Raw genomic sequence first — 20,062 nt, forward strand, 5'->3', positions numbered from 1 at the left:
TTCAGCAGTGTGGTGAAATATTTAAAAAAAAAAGAAAAAGGTTTGTGTTACTGGGGATGAGGATCCACGATGTTTGTTTGTTTTTGTTTTTATTATTGGGTTGGTTTGTGACGTAACAGCACACTTTGATTGCGACCCATCTATGATTTCACAGAAATGAACATGTCTGCTCCGTCATCTTTGCAGAGTTCAGGCCATTCAACGGCAGCGCTATGAATATTGCAGCAGGCCAATGTCAAGTGCCAGTACGGAGAGCAACTGTGTTTTAAGTCAAAGCTGAGATGAAAGCCGACATTGTGGGATGTCGGACCTGTGATAACAGCGAGCATTTCGGAAACAGCAGGGTCGCCCAGTGTTGCTGAATTAATTGGAGACTACAGGAACAGCTGAAATGTCTTCTGCTACCGATCACACCATATGTGGCATGAATTTATAAGTGAGTGCATGTGTTTTTGTACATTCTGTGTATGTGAGTGTAGCTGGTGGTGCTCGGCCACAGTAGGCGGCGTTAAGCATCTGTGCAGGCGCAGCTGTTCTCTGGTCTGTTTATACCCCAAAGTTTCGCCTGTGATGGCCTGAGAACTGTGTAAACTCTCCCAATCTGCTAGCACTGCCGGTCACATAAACACACTCATACACACATAATGTTTCACACGTAATTATTAGTGAGGAATTTTCTTTGATCGTTTCCTGTCAGCATCTTAAAAATCAGTCAAGAGAGAGTTCACATACGGAACATGGTCATGTACTGCTGGCCGTGAAGGTTCCAGTAGCCCCAGTTGGTTCTATAGCCGTGCAGTGTAGCGTACTCCTCATGGTTGTACGCAGGCTCAGTGCCAAAAGTGTCAATCACTCGGATGTGGCACCTACAAGAAATGAGAGGCTTGGAGTCAGCTGAGTTACAATAAGAACCAGAGGCTCTCAAATAAATCACCACCTCCTCCACGAACAAAACAACTAAAAACAAAAAATAATTCAATTATTGTGTCTTTCACCGGGTTTAAGACGTGGGTTTTAAGAGTGTGAAATATCACAGCTCATCTCAGTTCTTCAATAGTGGTAAAGCTGTCAGCTCTCCCCCACACACACAACAACAACAGAAAATATACCACAAAGTTTAATGGTGAAATGTATTTGATAGCAAAGTCTGTCAGAGCTGCTACAAGCTAGCTGTAGCTGCTACGAGCTAAATATAGCTGCTACAAGCTAACTGTAGCTGCTACGAGCTAACTGTAGCTGCTACAAGCTAACTGTATCTGCTACGAGCTAACTGTAGCAGCTACAAGCTAGCTGTAGCAGCTAGCCTGGACAGAAGATATAGAACCCTCCCTGGACAATAACATATGTAAAGTAGTACATCTTCAGGTATTTCCTTGTTAGAAAAGTTGCTGATGGACCAAACTTGTCTCCCCCCCCCCCCCCCCAGTGCATTGGTTGATGTTTCTGTAGCATTGTTGCTAACCCAATTCATCACTGAGCCTGTAGTTCCACCAAAATGAAAGTGAAAGCACCAAAGCAATTACTGAAATACTGTGAGGTGCCGGTACTGAATTCCAGGTACTGGTGCAGTTACAGGTATTTGGTTCAAACAAGAAAACAGCCTACCCTCGTAACTTTTTTTTCCAATAAATTATACTTTAGATCAGTTAAAATGTACTTTTCGAAACACATTTGCTAATGATATAAAAAAAGAGATCTTTCTTATTATCTTGTTTATTAATGCTCAACATTAATTTCCTCCCATTCCATATTTGTGGTAAAATGTAGGACGAAAACAAACTGGTACAGCTACATAAAACAAAAATTTGCCAAACATTATTATTTTCACTCTCCTTCAATTTACAACCATGTTCTTTTTCTGTTTTTTGTTTTTCCATAAATATACACTCATATTTTCTAGAGTACACGACACATCGCTTTGTTCCTTTCAATCTGGATCAAAATGATGTGATTGTTTGCTGTGTTTACTGCTCCAGTTCTGCCAAGCTGGAACAACAAACCCAACTAACTCTGTTTACAGTCAAAGAACATCACGCCGCCACACAGAGCGTTGGACAATGGCGATGTGTGTATGATCGCCGCAGAGCTGCATTCCATTATTCTAATGATGCTCTTACATGAGAACCCATTTATTTTACGTGAACAACCTTTTCTCAACATCAGATGCAAACACAAAAAAAAGCAGCATTCCAGCCTTCAACATCTAGTGAATTATTCAGTATGTAAAGGGGGACCAGAAGACCGCCTAGTCCATCATTGGTGGGGACCACAACACGTCCTGCAACTTGAACTCAGTGGACCAACATTTATGACAGGTTTTTAGTGTTTACTTGTGCTTCTTCAGTGAGAGACCCATGTGCTGCTTCATCTGCTGCAGCCCGTGGTAGTCAGTGTAGATGAGGTCAAAGGGCAGAGGTCCAGTCAAAGGGCAGCTTCCTCTACCTGGGGGGACTCCCAAAAACCTGGAAACACACACACACACACACACACACACACGTTAAATGTGATACAAACTATGAAGAGCTGGAAAAAAATACTGAATCTGTACTCAAGTCGAGCTTTTACTACCACGACGTCATCATCGGTTTCTGTATCTAGTTCCCGACAGAGCTCAACAATGACCGTCCACCTTCTGAGCGGCTGAAGTTCTGTAAGTTCCGCCCTGTTAAATGCTTCCTTTGACTTTTCAGTAAATTCTTGAAATCCAGAGTTTTACACCAGGAACGTAGCTCATCAGTGAGCAGGTGATACATCCATCATTCTCTTCCCTTTATCGCTCTCTTTATCTCTGCCCCTCTCTTTCCTTCTGTAGATCTGTTGTCCTCCATTATCTGTCTTTGTCTCTGTCCCGCTCTCCTGCTCTCTTTCCCCCCAACCGTTCAAAGCAGAAGGCCGTCCCCATTGAGCCTGAATCTGTCGACGTTCCTGCCTGTTAAAAGGAAGGTTTTTGTCGCCGCTGTTGCAGGATGTGCTGCTGATGGAGAATTGTTGGTGTAGATTCATTGAAGGAGTTTGGTACTAGACCTGCTCTACCTGTGCTATACAAATAAAACTGACGACTTGACATGATCGCAAAACATTTGATTTGGTACAAAAAAAGATAATAAAAAAGAGAAAATGGAAAAGACACAAGACTGTGTACATTATTATCTTTTACGGAGACCTCTAGTTTGGAGTTTATACTTTGTCTTTGATTGCAAGAGGGAGAAATATCACACGCGACAATGGCGGTCGGACTTAATCATTGTTGGAATTGCAACCAGGACTGATCAACTGGACTGCTTTATTTAGAAGTTTTGGAATATTATTGCATGGATGAAGTCTAGCAAAGTCTTGAAACGCACCCCTGAAAACCCCCGACCTGAATCACTGCACCCCGGTTCTCTTCCCGTCATCTTCATCCACTCGGGCGTCAGCGATATCTTAATCTACATCAAATCAAAATTCCAGTAACGCGTTGCAGTTGCGCAGATCAATAATTCATTTCTGTAATAACGCTGTTTCACATAAAAGCTGCATCAATAGAACTCTACTTTGAATCTCGCAGTATGCTAAGCGCTGATCAGATAACAATAATTGGTTAGGGTAAGACAGCCTTGCTTTTCACTGCTACTGTGGGTGTGCGTGCGTGTGTGTGTGTGCATGTGAATGGTGGAGGTCAGGGTTGGAGTGAAAGTTGAAACAGTAACAATGAGAGAAGCCAGTATCATTGTGAAATCATGTCAGTGCTCCAGAGGAGACAATGGCGACTACACAGAATTCACACGCTAACACACACCGACGCCTCACAGTGGGGAGTCACACACTTCGCCCGCCCTTCTCAGCAGATTCTCTCGTATCCGTAAAAACACACGTTATCTTTGGAACGCACAGATCACACGTCCTTGATGGTGGGATCACTGCCTTCATTCGTTATTTGTGTTGAATCTGTCTCTGTGCCATCAAAGTATTTTTCGCATAAATGTTCGCTTTAAATTAAAGACCCTTAGTAGCGCCTGGCGTGGTCATCTCTCCTGCCTCTTTTGGATTAACTTTTCAAATCGAGTTGAACTTCTTTTTCACTACAAATTTCTTTTTTTTTTTTTTATCCAGTTGGAAAGCAACCTTGGATGCACTTAAATGAACCCAGATTGATGTTTCACTACCGAAGCACAGAGGAGTTGCCAGATCTCGGGAGAGTGTGTTGCAGATCCAGAGACAAGAACCGAGCAAAGTTCATTTTCTCCTCATTTATCTGAAGAAAGCCTTGTTAATGTCCGTATGTTCCAAAGATAGCTTGTGGAGAAATGGGTTCTGGTAATTGCTGCTATTTCTTAACTTTTGTCATCTTTTTATGTGATTATTTCCATAAAGGTCACCCATGCATGAATGATAGCCAATAATTCGGAAAAAAGCCGTGACTCTTGATCAGTTTCCTCAATCTACAGCCTGAAAAGACATAAACCAAACTAAAAGAGAGCCTCACGTTTCCAGGGAGAGAAAAAGCAGGAGATGCAAATGCGTCGTCTGCTGTGACGGAGCGCAACTCAGCTTCAGAGCGCTCTGTGTTCAGGAGGGATCAAGGCAGCACTTTGTTTAAGAAAAACGCAATCAAGCGTGTCTATTTTCATTACAAGAGCAAGTAATGCTTTGTTCGACATCAGTGGTTTGTAAGAGCTACACCACAGTACAAAAACCGCCCGGGAGAAGAGTGGATATGCAGACGTGTAAATCACTGTGTAAACAGCAATTTATGGTGAAATAATGTGAGGATAAACTCCATGAGACGAGTATACGGCCATGTAATTTGCTTAGCCCAGGAATACGGGTTTGCAGATCTTAATGTATACATTATACATATACGTTATATACAGTACGATTATCCACAGGCATAGGAGGGATTCGCTAAAGGTTCCAAAGGTGCAGAACCTCTAGATAAATAACACTGTGAATGTTCTCAAAAGTGATCTTTTGGTTACAAACGTTATGCTGTCCTATGTTTCCCACACGAGGTTAGAACGCTTCACTTTGGTTATTTTAAGGTTTCACGCAGCAATACAAAGACATTCGGATAATATCCGAACGTTATCATCAGAAATGTTCCCTTTAAGAGGACAAACTCCCCAGCGATAGTTTGAACGTCGACCTGTAATGTTCACTCAGTTTTTTCCAAAGGATCAACATTGAGAACGTTGGTGAGGAATTCTTTTTATTTTAAAGTTCTATTTCATGGCGTTCTTAGAATGTTAGACTCTATAGTGACGACACAGAAACCTTCAGGAGAACAACCAGTCATATTCTTCTTTTCTAGCGTCCTTGCAAGACCTTCCTTGCGGGCTTGCACAACTTTAACATTACCGAAACACTCTACAGGTAACCTCCAACCTGTGTATGTTCCCCTAAAACATTCCTTGATGATCCCTGAGAGTCTGACAAATACGGTCCCCATAACCTTTAAAGAACTCCACATCTTATTCACTCCAGAGAATGTTAATGCTTCTCTTCAGGTACGTACAGAAAAGAAAAAACACACCCTTTTGTGCCGCAGCAGTCGCAGCACTGCAGCAGACACTTGATGGGAGAGCAGTCAAAACCTTCATATGTGTGCAATAACTCACATATTCAAGACATCGTCTCATTCTGGCTACAGAAGCGTCCAAGTTTGTAGTGGCAATAGAAGTCGCTGTGTGAAACATAAACCTGGCTGGAGGTAAAGGGGGAAATGTGGTCTTCGGTGATTATTTTCTTAATGAAGATTATAAATATACTATGAAAGGTTTTTGGGTTGTTGTTGTTGTTGTTTGCTTTTGTTTTTTTTTTGCAACTGTGGGCACACACCTACTGACACTTTCTCTCCTTACCTCCCAACCACTACCTTCAAAACAAGGGACGATCGATCTTTCTTTGTATGGAACACAGTTAGTCAGCGCTGCAGCCTTGTGGAAACAAGCATGGCAGCTGGTTCCCCTACAGTGGACGGGATAATGAGCACGAGTGTGTCAGCCAACAGAACTTTAAGTTGTGGTTTCATCAGTCAAGGGTACACAGCCAGGGTTTTCAGTGCTAACCCCTACAGGAGTGACGTTCGCGTCGCATTTCTTTGTGTTGTGTCGCATGCAGATTCAGATTCGGATTCAGATTATGGGATGTATTCGTTCTTCGTTAGTGCCTCACAAGACGGTACAGACGAACGGGAAAACAAACGATCGGGAAAGAACTGAGAGATCTTTGAAGGAGATCCCACATTTTGAATCTCAAGTTGGCCGTTTGGCTCGGAAAAGATTTTCTTACAGACAGCATCTTAAAAAGTAACAGCCACAGATGCCAGGATGAACCAGGAACTAATCCAAGTTTGGAGCTGGAAAACTGGCCTGTCTTCTTCTAGAATGTGTGGGGTGTGTGTGTGTGTGTGTGTATATGTGTGTATATATATATATATATATATATATATATATATATATATATATATTTAAAAAATTGTTTGGTCACATAACAAGAACACTGGGAAAAAAGAAAATGCAGAAAGTTACTGTATGTGGAAAACTCTGATTTTGCACTGAAATATTCATATTAAATGCAGGAAACATTAAATTGTCATTAGAGAAAGAGGTGTGCCCTACATTCCCAGTCCCGTACTAATATCTGGTACAGATGTGGAAACCCAAGGTTACATGCATTGGAGGCTAGTTCAAAACATATAAGCCGCATTAAAATGAAATAAGAAGCTGCGTGTCCTTACCTGCCAGTCCAGTATAAATATCTGGTACTGATTTGTAGTCTTTAGCTCATAAAACCATAAGCCATAGAAATAATGGGTCATTTTCCTCAGACGTCTACTGCCCAGTGTTTTTAACGTGTTAAATCAATCTAACATATAAAATGATGTCTTTACACAGTCTATACAGACAGTTAAACAGTGCTTCACCTCGCAGTAACTGCAGCAGGCTCAGGTTGCATGGACCGTTAAAAAAAGAGTCAATTCCAGGCTGGTCTGAGTTACTTGGACCCAAGCTAGGTTCTATTTGCAACTACGTAAGTGTCCCCCTGCTGGACAGTGGAGAGAATGACAGTTCCTGCGGCAGTTTCCCTTATCAGACCGTGTCCATTTAGCATACAGTCATTGAGTGGAACGTGTTCTGATAGATTATTTCAAAAGAGAACGACTGAAGGGGGGAGGGGTTGCATGTAAGTGCCGATTAACAATCACCATCAGGCACATTTCTTCTGTTTCACATTACATCTTAAAGGAAGGGCGCAGATGTCCAGTGGCGAGGGGAAGTGGCCGAGGCAGATTTATACAATAATTCTTGAGGGCTTGAGGCTCACAGTGGTGGGGGGGGTCAACATGGGCCAGGAGGAGAGTTGATAAGCTGCTGAGTCCAAAAGCAGCCACAAACCACTTCAGACAGCAAGGTGGCGAACGAAAGAAGAAAAACTTTAATGTCGTTTCTCCTGATGTCAAATAAATGAGACGCATTGAAGAGCTCCAGATTTCATGTCGTTAAAGCGGATGCCGCCAAAGCACCACTGTACACAGCTGTGTACGTTTTTTTAACATTTTTATTTAAAAGAAAAAGAGGAACAAAAAAAACGGTCTGACTTTCAACTTGTTTTTCGGGGTTTCTTTTTTTTTTTTAAATGCAATCTGAGGGACTGTAGTGCAAAGTCAGTAGCTCATTTATATTTCTTCCCATTTTTCTCTTTACTCTCAATTCCGGGAGCACTTTCCGGGGCTGTCAACTTCAGAAGAAGACCTCGTTTTCTTAAATTGTGGTAAACAGCAGCCTTATGCAACAGAAAATACACCCATTTGTTTGGATGTGTGAAAACGGGTTTTCTTTTTTGTAAAATCTGGCATCTCACCTTAAAAATATGTAACACACTAGGCTCTATCTCAGACCTTCCAGCTAACAAGAAACTAAAAGCTTGATCATAATTAAGGATGAGGATACAAAAGTTGATTGCAATGCACTCACGGAACAACACGTCTGTGCCGAGTTTGAATCCCTGTGATGTTAAATCAGTGCTGGGCCGGCTATTTTTAACAATGCTGCTGTTTTTGCTTTCCATTACAAAGCATTGAAACAAAGGCAAATCAATCTGAAGGCTGCAGGGTGAAAGTGCATCAGCACTAATGGAACGTAACATCTCGAGACCGGCTGAGGAGTAAGGCTCTTTGTAGGAGACTGGAGATAAAAACAGCCTTGACTCCAAGTTTCTAATGTCACACTTAAGAAAACCAGCACACCAGTCATAACTTTTACTGTTCCGACAAGACTGATGGATTACAAATGCGTTTGACCCTCCGTTTGACATTTTCATTGTTAAATTGTCACTTTGGGTAGCCGGTCTCTCGCTGTTGAGGAATGTCTGGTGAAATTACCTGGCAACTTTGCGAATGGGTTCTGTCAAGCGCTTCACACGGATCCGCTAAACGTGAAGGATATACAGTGGAGACGTCAGCGGCTAACGCAGCGCTCACATCCTAGATGTCATACCAGATGCAGCAAAAGGCAGAGCAGCACCCACCGCGCTGGGAGCAGAAGTTTCCATTTAAGTTTGAAGGAATTTCTGAACCCATCATTGACGTCTGGGGCTTTAATGATTCGTTTTAACAACGATTCGATTCGTACCACGATTCGTGGTTACTGATTCGATTCAAGGATGATACTGATACGATCCGAAACGATTCACTGAAAATCGTGAAATCGATTCAGGGACTTTTTAGCCGAAAATTCTACCAGTGCGACTGTGAAATAAATCCCTGGATACTGGACAGTGCAGGTGAGATTTCCAAGATCTCTGTTGTTTTTTTGTATGGGAATCAGGCATAAATTAATTATAGATATAAACAAATAACAAGTAAACAACAATTAATGGCAAATGCATTCATGTTTCATTTGAATAAAGTGCAACCAACACTTCAGGTTTAATTGACAGGAGGTTAACCTTTTCTCCTCTCATTTTCAACATTCAACATATTTTCAATAAAAAGTAAGTAAGTAAAAGTAAGTGCCACCAACACTTCCAACATCAGGTTTACCTGCTACTTCTGCTTTTGTTTTGCAGCATAAAAATAGTACAATATTTAATATCAAAAATTAAGTGCAACCAACATCTCTTCAGGTTGATCCAACAGTAGGTTTACCTGCTACTTTTGCTTTTACTTATCCTACAAACAGCGAGCGACTTATTTAGAAAAGCTCCGTATCCGCCATGCTACGTTTTGCTGTGCTGAAATTCGCACTGCTGCTGGCGCATGGCGATGACATCACCGACAGGCAGACCAAATCGAGTTTTTAACATTAAAAGTATTAAAAAAAACATGTATATAAATTCGGCTGTGCTAAATCTGGTCTGTTATTTCCTCGTATCAATACGATCAATTGATTGCATTTGAAAACAATGTTAGATCGATATACGTCGTCCAGAAGGCCAACTTGCCGAGCACAGATCGACGTAGTTGGATCATAGGAATATAAATCGATACATGGATGTAGTAGATGAATCGTGACACTCCTAGCTATGTCCGATGACTTAACTTCTAGGAAACAAGGGCCAGTATTTCAGAGGTTGGTGTAGCAGGTGGGTATCCGGTCCCAGACTTCCTGGTTCTATCTGCCGCTCACTGTTTAGTCCGTAGAGAAACTTGAGACGCCTGCATGGAGTTGAAAGATGACAAATACGAGCGGACTGACTCAGAAGTTGCCAGTTTGCGCTCAGCTAACATCTTTGTTAAATCGTCAGACTACAGAAATGTTTTCCAGTGTGTTCCATCTCTTTTTAACTCCACTTCAACTGTTTATTTCAGGCACGTTAAAATGTGGTCGGTCAAATGTTCCGACATTTTTTTCCCTTGCTTAAAAATTCTGTATTCATATGCAGAATCTGTTTATACATGTAGGGATAAATTGTCAAGCGAATTTTAACAAAACACTGGGAGTCACTGTGAATTAGGTTTCCAATGGAATTTGCGCTAACATGCAAGGCTTCATAACGTGTTTTCCTCAGAAGACAGACAACAACATGCCTGGTGGAGTCCAGGAAGAGGTCAACTCGACCTTCTACAGCCTTCAACCAATGAAAAATTTAAAAAAGTCACGAGGAACTGCTTTTAGTTGGGTGAGTTATCGTGCCAGCTCGTATCAGCCATGCTGCATTCACTGTCTGTGGAGAAGTTGCGAACTGGTCAGCAACACAAGATTGCTACATCAGATCTTGATCAAAAAAGGGGGGGGTTTCCCATTTCCAGTTTTGTGCATTTACTCTTTTTCTTTGAAAAAGGAATGAAAAAAAGACCACTTTAAGGGAGTATAAACTTTTTTCCCTGTAAAATTCAGATGCTTTTTTTCAAACTTGACATTCCCATCAACCTTTTCTGTGCTCCACTTCAAAACTGAAAGAGCACTGATGGAAACACGACGGTGATGCGGGTGAGTGGCTGTTGTGTTTTCTCTGCATGAAGGACAGAGACTCCGACTGAAATAGCTCAGGAATATCGGTGCCTTCACATTATCTCTGGATGACAATACTCGCCATCTGTGTGAATGTACTTTACTCCCCCAGTGTTGTTGCCAGAACTAAACCTTACAGGCTGCAGCCCTCCCTCCTCAGCACCCCCCCAACCTCAGGTGCTCTGGTGCGGGCTAATTACCCACGCTGCTCTGGGAGGAGATGAGGGGAGATCCCAGAGCAGACGTGACAGCTGTTTATGCCACCCTGCAAACTGCTGTAGCCCCATCTCGCTGTGCGACAAGTGCCGGTGTTTCTGACAGGAATGATGTCATCACCACTCCAGTCTCCACATCAATTACAGTAAACGCAGAGATGAGGAGGGGCATCTTCCTCTGTTCTTCTGGTTCTGCCGCTGTCTTTTACTACTCTGTGTAAGTGGGCACCAAGATTCTCAAATTCAAACCTGCTCTTTGGCACGACAACAGTTAAGGAGTGATATTTTTTGCTTGATGAGGGAAACTCCCAGTTTAAGACTGTATACAGGAGGGGGGTGGGGGTGGGGGGGGGGCTAAGTGCTACCTTTCAACCCTGAGCTCTCACACCTCTGTTAATATCACTGCGTGTGGCTGATCTGTAGAGCGACACAGAGGCGAAACCTAATGATCTTTGGATTTTACAGGATGGAGCAGACTGACACATGCACTTTTTTTTACAAATATCAATTCCCTCCCACACGGTGACACTCCAGAACACACATCTAACGTCTGTTCTGTTGCTGTACATCATAAGAACTAACTAACTGTCGTTGAGGCTTTGACTTCAGTTCAGTTTGTTGTCTTGAGGCCTCATCAAATGTGTGACATTTGGAGAAGATCTGACCATGACGAGTCCAGTTACGGCAGTTTGTGTTTTATGGCAAAATGTCAAAATTGGCCACCATTGAACTAGAAGTCTTCATGGTATCACATCATCAAGTTCTTGAGGTGTTTTTGATCGAATGCAAGACAGTCCTGGTCCAAAACAACAGGAAATACATCAGAGCGCTATGACTAATCTACCCCAAAATTGATCAAGGTCTTTCTTCGCCCTCCACCATATTTGGTGAACATCAGCCACGTAGTTTTTACAGAATCCTTCTGGGAGACGAACGCCAATGAAAACATGACTTCCTTGTTGGAGCTGATAATCTCTCAGAAATGCTTCTTGGAACTCCTAAAATATATATAATTTTTATCAAAAGTTTCACTTAGACTCCACCAGGGACTGATGTCTTAAAATATATTCATATTGAATACAGAATAATTAAAAAATTCTATGTTCTAATCTGGATTGGGTTCGTTTTGGAGAGGAATGACTTGACAGCGCGGTGCGTTTATTCCTGGTTGCTACGCTGAGGAACCTTCATGGAGCGTCTTCAAAGGAAAAGCACACCGGCTTATTTTGTGGAGAAAAGATGTGGCTGAAGGAGAAAATTGAGGGAGTAACTGATTTGTCAAAGATGCCAGCAAAAGCGATACTTCAGTCAAACCACCAGCGAGCATGAATGTTCGCAATTAGAGGCAGCGATGTGAAGCTCGTCTCCTAGTGTTGCTAATCTGTCCATCAGGAAAAAAAAAAAACCTCTAAACATATCAACAATCCCGTCCACATAAGAACCGCGGCGAGCCATCCAGCTATACTAAGCTCCTTTCCGACGTGTGGGCGGGGAAGTGAAGAGTAGGAAATGTAAATAGATACAAGCCTGAGGGAATCAGTGGGAGCACAACCCACATAACGATCTGTCAATTTAATGGTGTGTGGGAGCGTAAGAATAAGGAACGGAGAGATATGTTTGCTTTTCTATTCATTAATAGCCACAGAGAATTGATTTACAAGATGTTCTGCATCTGCCAATAACTGGCCAATTTAAGAAATCCGAAGAGGAAATATGGCCAGAGCCTGATAAACCCACTTGGCTTCTATTTCAGCCCTCCAGTATTTTTTCTCTTAAGCCCTTTTTGTGCCCTCCGGAACTTCCCCCAGCAACAAGGAACCTCTGGAGGAACTACTGTCGTTTCGACCGCAGGGACCAAGGTCTACATTGTTTTTTAATCCCACCTCGGGAGGCAGAACTCGCTGAAGTTCCAGGAACTCTGGAGGTGGTCTTTTTCTGCAAAACATTTCTGATTGGTTCAACAACACGTTTTTTTTTTTTCCTCTGGCCACGCCAGAAACACCATGACGGTCTAATGGAGCCTTTCTGTTTTCATCATGGAAATCATCTCATTTAAATATAATAATAATATGTGTTTTTCTTGTTTTCTGAAGCCTTAGTGGCAAAAAATGAGGCGAACAGTATGTAAGAATATTAGGCCAGTGAGGTCATACGAACCACTGGGGAAAAATTATTGATCCTATCTGCATATGCGTGTGTGTGTGTGTGTGTGTGTGTACTTCAGAAGGTGCCTTCATGTGTCTTAGAGTGCTCAAATCTGTCAGTCCATCCAAGACACACACAAGGAGAACCCAAAAGCGAATTAAAGTCCCTCCATATTTTGGTGTTTCTCTGTCAGTGTGACCGCTGCAGCGATGACATGTAGCGCTGGAAATTTAGCATTGCTACAATCTTAAGACGGTGTACAAACTAGGGACACATCATGGAGCAGAACAACCAGGCAGCTTACGAGCAATGAGCGAGCGACAACGAGGAGCAGGCCTCATGAGCAGCGACCTACAACGAGAAACTGTAGCGCTTGTTCATACGATAACAGACTAATAAGCCGAAACCTTCTCTTGCAGAAAGCGATGGGTGAAAGGATTCCAGGGGCTTTAGTTTAAATACAGCATGCTTACAATTTATAAAAGTACAGTACACCACTGTATTAATAAAACATTTCTATCTGCTGTAATATTAAAACGTATGTTTGGAAATCCTGCCTTAACCAGAGCTCTGGTGTAGTCCGTGTGTTTCTGTCTCCCTGTCAGCAATTTTAACATTTCTCATGGAGTTCCCTATGGAGGCACACTGCCGTGATTCAATATGACACCAATTAGTGGGGTAAATAATATGGCGGCCTACAGTAGCATTCCCACCGCGGCTTCTTTCCCACCTCACTGATCTCACCGCTCTGTTCTTATCAAAGCAGCTTTTCTTCACAGACTGATATTTAGGATCAAAGGGTCGCTCTAACTCATCAGTGCCCTCAACTCTTCCCCACAGCGATGGATCCAGGGCTCAATAACAAGCACACATTATCATCCGCCAGTCTGCTCCAGCTTCCCATCATCTAGGAAAGAATTACAGTTGTTTTCTTTCTCTAAGCCAGTGATGCAAAAAAAAGATCATGGCAGGTCCTCGCTTGTGCGATAATCAATATAGTCCTATTCTTGGATGGAACCATCTTGAGTGTCTGACAGCATGTTGTGTGTGTGTGTGTGTGTGTGTGTGTGTGTGTGTGTGTGTGTGTGTGTGTGTGCGCGCGCGTGTGCCACAAGCACTTGTGTTTATGATGAGCAAGCCCTGTTATCACTCTGGAGTCAGTGAGCTGCAGCAGTGAGGAGGAGCGCAAACTGTTGAGATGCTGTCAAGCCCTCAGGCTGAAATGACACTTTGCAAGAAGGAGAGATTACGCAGGCAGAAATAAAGAGTGTTTATCTGTGTGCGGCCAAAGGTGATAAAAAAAAAACAACTACGGTGTGGGTAACGGCGTTGAGATCGCGCTATTGCAGAATTCAGAATTGCATTTAAAAATTCGGAAAGGAGGGGAAAACGGCAATTGCAATTCCGCCTGCAGCTTGGAAATGAATAAAAAATGTATAAGCAGACTTACCCGTGCAGCTCCTTGAGAGAGACCGAGATCTTTAGGTTGTGTCCCAGCACATAGAGGGCTGTAAGGATGTCGGCCCATTGCACCATCTCTCCCAGAGGACCCCCCTTCAGTACCTTGGGGCTGAAGACATCCCCAGACTCCTCTGTCAGAAAGCCAACATGGACTAGAATCTGAAGGCAGGGAGGGAGAAGCATGGTGGTTTGCTATGGATTCATGACTCAGTTTCACACTCTTATTGTACAGAAAAAGCCTTCACGTCCATCGGTTCTGGATTTTTCTATTCAAACTAACTCCACTTCTCCGTGGGGAGTGATTCAGATTTCGAGTGCAATTTTCTGTAACGCCTCAGAGAACTCACAAACAGCCTTTTTTTTTCTATGAATTTATTCAAATATTTGTCAGGAATCGCGTGTTTTAAAATACTACCGAGTATTTAAGTAAAGTGGAAAGTCAAGCGACAGAATAGTCACACCAAAGTAACTCCCGAGAAACACAGTCAACTGGGGATAAAGTTGAAATGAGTGCTGTGGAATAATTGATTTACAGAATGGCACTCAAGCGGATTAATAGCTGATGGAATTTCTTGGCTGTTAATGAAATTACATTTTCCAAAGGCGCTGAGTTTTGTTCGCACTTGTGTTTTGATGGATAATTTAATCTATTTACAAGATGACATATTGCTGATGCACATCACTTTTTGTTGAGGTGTACGATTTTCAGTTTTCAAAAACAGAACACACACACACACACACACACACACACACATATATATATTTATATATATGTGTGTGTGTGTGTGTGTGTGTGTGTGTGTGTGTGTGTATATAGACATATTTTTTAAAAGAAACTAACAGAGCACACAAGTGAAGATTGTGTTATGTTATGTTTCATTAACTTTTGGCCTCCATGTTTCGTTTTGAGCATTAACAAGTCATTATTCTCATGTCATGTCATTATTGTGCTTCCACTTTTATGATCATGATAACAATAATAATTAGCATCCACTCCAAATGCCACATGGTTATAGAACAGAGAATTAGAGTGAAGCGTAGAAAAACAATATGTGAGCGGAGAGACAAAAGAGGAAACATGTAAAAAAAAAAATTGTGGATATAAATTTGAAAATATGTTAAGCATATGTGACTTAATTCACACTGTTATCCAATGAAATTGTGAGGGTGAAAAGATGCGAAGATATAAGAAGGCAGACAGCTGTAACTGTTCCTTTTCACAGCGAATCTGATGTTCAGAACTGGACTGGAGTTTGTTTGTCTACACCTGCTTGTAGAAGGGAGAGAATTTCTCTGTCGAACAGATGCCGTTTTCCTCAATAAATTACTGCATTTGGAAATACAACCAGCCTCTCCTTGCAGTTCTCCCCCCGTGTTTTGCATTAATAACCACTGGAACCGCCGATGCATACGGGCACGGAAAGAAGACAAGCCTGTAACCATCTAAAATGGAGGCTTCAGCTGATCTAAGTGTTTCAAATAGTGTTTGCATTTGTAAAAAAAATAAATTCTAGTGAATTATGGTTATGTTGCAAAAAAAGGAAAAACACATTGGTTATAGGTGCAGTGGTCAGCACTGTGGCCTCACAGCAAGAAGGTTCCAGGTTTCTCGAGTCCCAGCTCCAGCACAGGATCTTCCTGTGTGAGTCTCCATGTTCTCACTGTTCCTGTGTGGGTTCTCTCTGGTACTCCAGCTTCCTCCCACAGTCCAAAGACATCAAGAGGGGACGAGGCTGATTGATACTCTAAATTGACCGTAGGTGTGACTGTGAGTGTGAATGGTTGTTTGTCTCTATGTTGGCCCTGAGATGGACTGGTGACCTGTCCAGGGTGAACCCCGCCTCTCACCTGAAGGCTGCTGGGATAGGCTCCAGCCCCCCCCCCCCCCCCTTAGCAGGATAAGCGGAAGGAAATGGATGGATAGATGGTGAATGGATGGATAAGGTGTATTTCCATTAACTTGTTCAGCGTGAATAAACTAGGCCGTGTTACGTAAAGCTGCCACAAGAGGCCAGTATAGGCAACGCAACGCATAGTTTAGAGAAAAATGGAGAGAGGTGTCAGAAAATAGTTTCTGTCAGTCAGGTAGTCATTGTTCCAGGTGGTATTAGACAGGTTGGAAGACAAGGTTTGGCAATATCTTTGAAGAGCAGCACAGGGAACTGGTCAATCACATCAGTTAAAGATTCGCCATGTCGGAGGGTATTCAAAATAAGACTAGTGAACCTGATGACGCATCATTGGATCTTGTTTATTTCCAACAATTGGCTTATGAAAGTCAGATGGAACTATAAATCTAGATGATCACATATGAAGCTAGACATTTATACCACGTCGCCTCTGTTTCACTTTTTTCAGAAATAGCATTTAGCTGCAAAATGTTTGTGACTGTCACACAGAACTCGAGTCACATCACCCCCAGCGGAATTGATCCGTGGTCATCCTTGTGCAGGGTTGTCAGATTCAGTGTCTCCAGCTTCCTGTCAATGTTCCGGTGCACAAAGCCAATTAGAACAATTAGACGTTCCCAGTCTCACAGAAAAGAACTTTAAAAAGTCGCTTCACTGCGCTCTTCCTCCACAGTATCTTGACAGCGGATGCAAGTGTGGGCGGCATGGCTCAGAGGTAGAGTGGCTGTCTAGCAACCAAAGTGTCGCTGGTTCGATCCTCGACCCCGGTGATCGTGTCCTTGAGCAAGATACTGAACCCATAATTGCTCTTGAAGAGTAGGTTGGTGCCTTCCATGGCAGCTTCCACCATCAGTGTGTGTGTGAATGAGATGACATTGTAAAGCGCCTTGAGTGCCGCTAAGGTAGAAAGGCGCTGTATAAATTGAGTCCATTTACCATTTACCCTTATGGAAGTGCCTCAACTCACCCTCTTCTGCTCTCTCCAGTGGTTGCGGAGTTTATCGTCCAACCGTCGGGCAGCAGAGGCCCACTGTGCTGCCAACCTGCGGATGCGTCTCTTCATGAAGTTCAGTGACTCCTTCCCGGCGCCCACCTGCTCCAGCAGGTTCCCAATGTCAGACTGGAAAACAGCCTGGAGGATGGGAGAGAGCGCTAAAAATCGCTGGGAAAGTATCATGAGAAGAGAATGTCTGATTTGGTCTTTCAGAAGCCATCGTTTCATTTCTTTATGTTAACCTTGGGCTAAAGTTTTATACCAGAAATAAAACAGTAAAAGCAGACATTATGGCTTAAAATTCAGCCTGAAGCAAAGAGGAGAGTAACATAGACATTATGAGGCTATTTATACAGATGGAACTATCAGTTATTGGAGAACGTAGACCGTACAGCACAGAGAGCCTGTCATATCTTGTTATCTGCCACTGCCCTGGGGTCAGGCCTCTCTGACAGGGTGCCTGAGGGATGACTAGATCCTCCTCATAAATAGTCTGCCCTCATTTTACTTGTGCTCAACATACCCACTGGACTGCAGTGTTACACCAGCATATGAGTGTTAATCAATTGAACAACTGCATGTGCAATAATGGCTCTCTCAAAAACACAAATAAGGAATGAAAGAAGCGGAGATTCTCTCAAAGTCAAAATCAGTATGCAGAGCTTACTCTCACTCTGCAGGTGAATTGTCGCCATCAAGAGCAACTTGTGTATGGCAAAAGAAAATTCAGAGTCCCAGAGGGAAGCCTTGGGATTGTGAGTGAATATAGGCTGTAAATACGAGCAGGAGATGGAGCTGCAGAATGAATTCACATCAGGAACTGCTGTGCATTACTCTGGGGGGGGTGTCAGGAGTGGGAAAATAAAAGTAAGAATGGGACAGACCTTATGGACTAATTACAAGCACAATGCCTGGAAAACAAATATCAAATAATCCAGGAGGACAAAAAAGGGGACTGACAGCAATGGAAGACGAGCTACTATTAATCACAGAATGTGGTTAATAATTGATTTGTTGGGTGGCAACCTTAAATCGATCCTTCAGCTACAAAGGGGTTGTTTTTTTTTTCAAGTACTCGCAAATACATGTCTTTAGCTAAGGAAAATTCTGTTTAGCTCTTGAATTACTTCTTAGTTACTCCAGGAATAAGCACGTTTGGCTTGAAGCTAACAGCGACAACAGCTACAACTACAAAACATCAAAAAATGCGCAAGGACCTCCTCTTAAAACCTGTCAGGCACTTTGTGCGAGATAATCTGCATCTTCTTTATCCAGTAGAACGCTTAGTTATCCCCAAACACTTAGATTAGTTAACTACAACCCTCCGGCTAAGCGCTAATTCAAGCTAGCGAGCATGGGAAGCTCATGCTCGTTCTCAGTAGAGCAGATCTAGAGGTGTTATAGTTTGTTTAAATCAAAGTGTTTGTTGATTTCTCAGCAAACAGTTTAACAAAGAATATGGATTATACCTGTCAATGCATTTGAGAGTTTTTAAACTGATTTTTTTTTGGGCAGTTTTGCAGTTGTTTTGTTGCTTTAGCTATTGTTAGACAGTAGCTTCACGCTTTGTAGTCAAGTCTGGCTCTTTCTGACATCTGGAGTCAAAAAAAAAAAAAGAGATGAAGCAGGAATAAAATGTCTTTGTGAGAACGAGACATCTATTAGTGAGCACTTAAAGGCGAAAAACACAATTCTGGTGAGGTATTGTCTCCATAGCAGTCGGTAGCATCAATGACCTGCTAACTTGATGTAACATTCTCTCTTAATTTATTTGTCCTTGTCATTTTCAGCCGCTTTCATTCAAATTGTGTCAAAGACCTTTTAATTTGTATAGTCAGTCAAACACAGTGAGTGCTTATCCTCTGTTTGCATGAGGAACATAGAATACAATGTGTCTCTGAGTCAACAGAGGAGTCTTTAGCTCCTCAGAAGCACGGATGCTCCTAATTGTCCTTTTATCTGGCATAACTGGCAATCCTGTTCCCAGCTGCTTATGCTTCCAAGGAATTAGGCAGACATCTCAGCAGCAAATTGACCTATTTTATCTCTGCATAAACTTTGTGTTTTGACATTAAATGGAACGATTCAATACTTGTCTCTTTGGTGGAGGCTTCAACGTGGGCGTAGCAGTCTGGTTTCTCCAGGCCAATGGGGGGCAGAACCACTCCACCTCGCTCAGGTAGATAAGAAAGGAGCACTCTGAGCCGTCCACACCGTAAAAAGCATAGCACGGGTCCGATGTCCAACGAGCTCGCATCCACTGGAAGGCAAACATTCAATCTATTGTCTGTCAAAAATGTACGTGTACAATATCTTATCTTCTTTATTACAAGCAAACTCCTACATTGGACCTGTGAGGCCAAGAATGTTGCGATGCAAATATTTGATGAGGAGGGACACAGATTCATCCCATTTGGAAGACAACACACACGGGACTCAGTTAAAAGGCATATATGTAATGTTTGGCCACACTGTCCAGCTCAAAAAAGTTTATTAATTTATTAAAGTTTATTAATTTAGTCTTTTAGCCAGAGTATCAGTTTCATTTTTGCTTATTACGCAAACTACAGTGACCCATCTCTCACAATACAGAGAGGCATCAATTTACTGATCTTTGTTTCTTTTAATTTAATTAACGTGGACAGTGACATTTACGGCATTTGTAACTATTTCTGTCGGCAAGCAACTGACAAAATACAAAAAATGGATAAAGCCAAATCAAATAGATAATGACTTGGTCTTCGTAGATGCGACATTAACTGAGCTTGGTGAATTAGGGCTCATTCCCACTGGCTCACTTTGGCTCGGGTCAGGTCGGTTCCACTGGCTCCAACACGGTACGAACCATTACTGTTTTGGTACCTGCTCCGCTGGGGTTCCAAAGTCGAGCGGGGGCGCTGAATG

At 42.5% G+C, this 20,062-nt stretch overlaps 1 protein-coding gene across 6 annotated transcripts in view; it reads right to left on the reverse strand.

Annotated features, from left to right (window-relative positions):
* Positions 1-20,062, reverse strand: part of mgat5b (alpha-1,6-mannosylglycoprotein 6-beta-N-acetylglucosaminyltransferase B) — a 53,510-nt gene that overhangs the window by 11,750 nt on the left and 21,698 nt on the right. For all 6 annotated transcript variants that reach the window (XM_086185202.1, XM_086185205.1, XM_086185203.1 and 3 more), the window contains 5 exons: positions 19,251-19,418; positions 17,132-17,296; positions 14,244-14,413; positions 2,331-2,462; positions 733-866 (listed from right to left, as the gene is read on the reverse strand). In XM_086185202.1, the coding sequence (XP_086041328.1) occupies positions 733-866; positions 2,331-2,462; positions 14,244-14,413; positions 17,132-17,296; positions 19,251-19,418 (769 nt within the window). The remainder of the gene's footprint in view (positions 1-732; positions 867-2,330; positions 2,463-14,243; positions 14,414-17,131; positions 17,297-19,250; positions 19,419-20,062) is intronic.

This window comes from Aulostomus chinensis, chromosome 18 (assembly GCF_037954235.1).
Source record: "Aulostomus chinensis isolate RoL2024-O1b breed Wild chromosome 18, RoL_Achi_v1.0, whole genome shotgun sequence".
Taxonomy (NCBI): domain Eukaryota; kingdom Metazoa; phylum Chordata; class Actinopteri; order Syngnathiformes; family Aulostomidae; genus Aulostomus; species Aulostomus chinensis.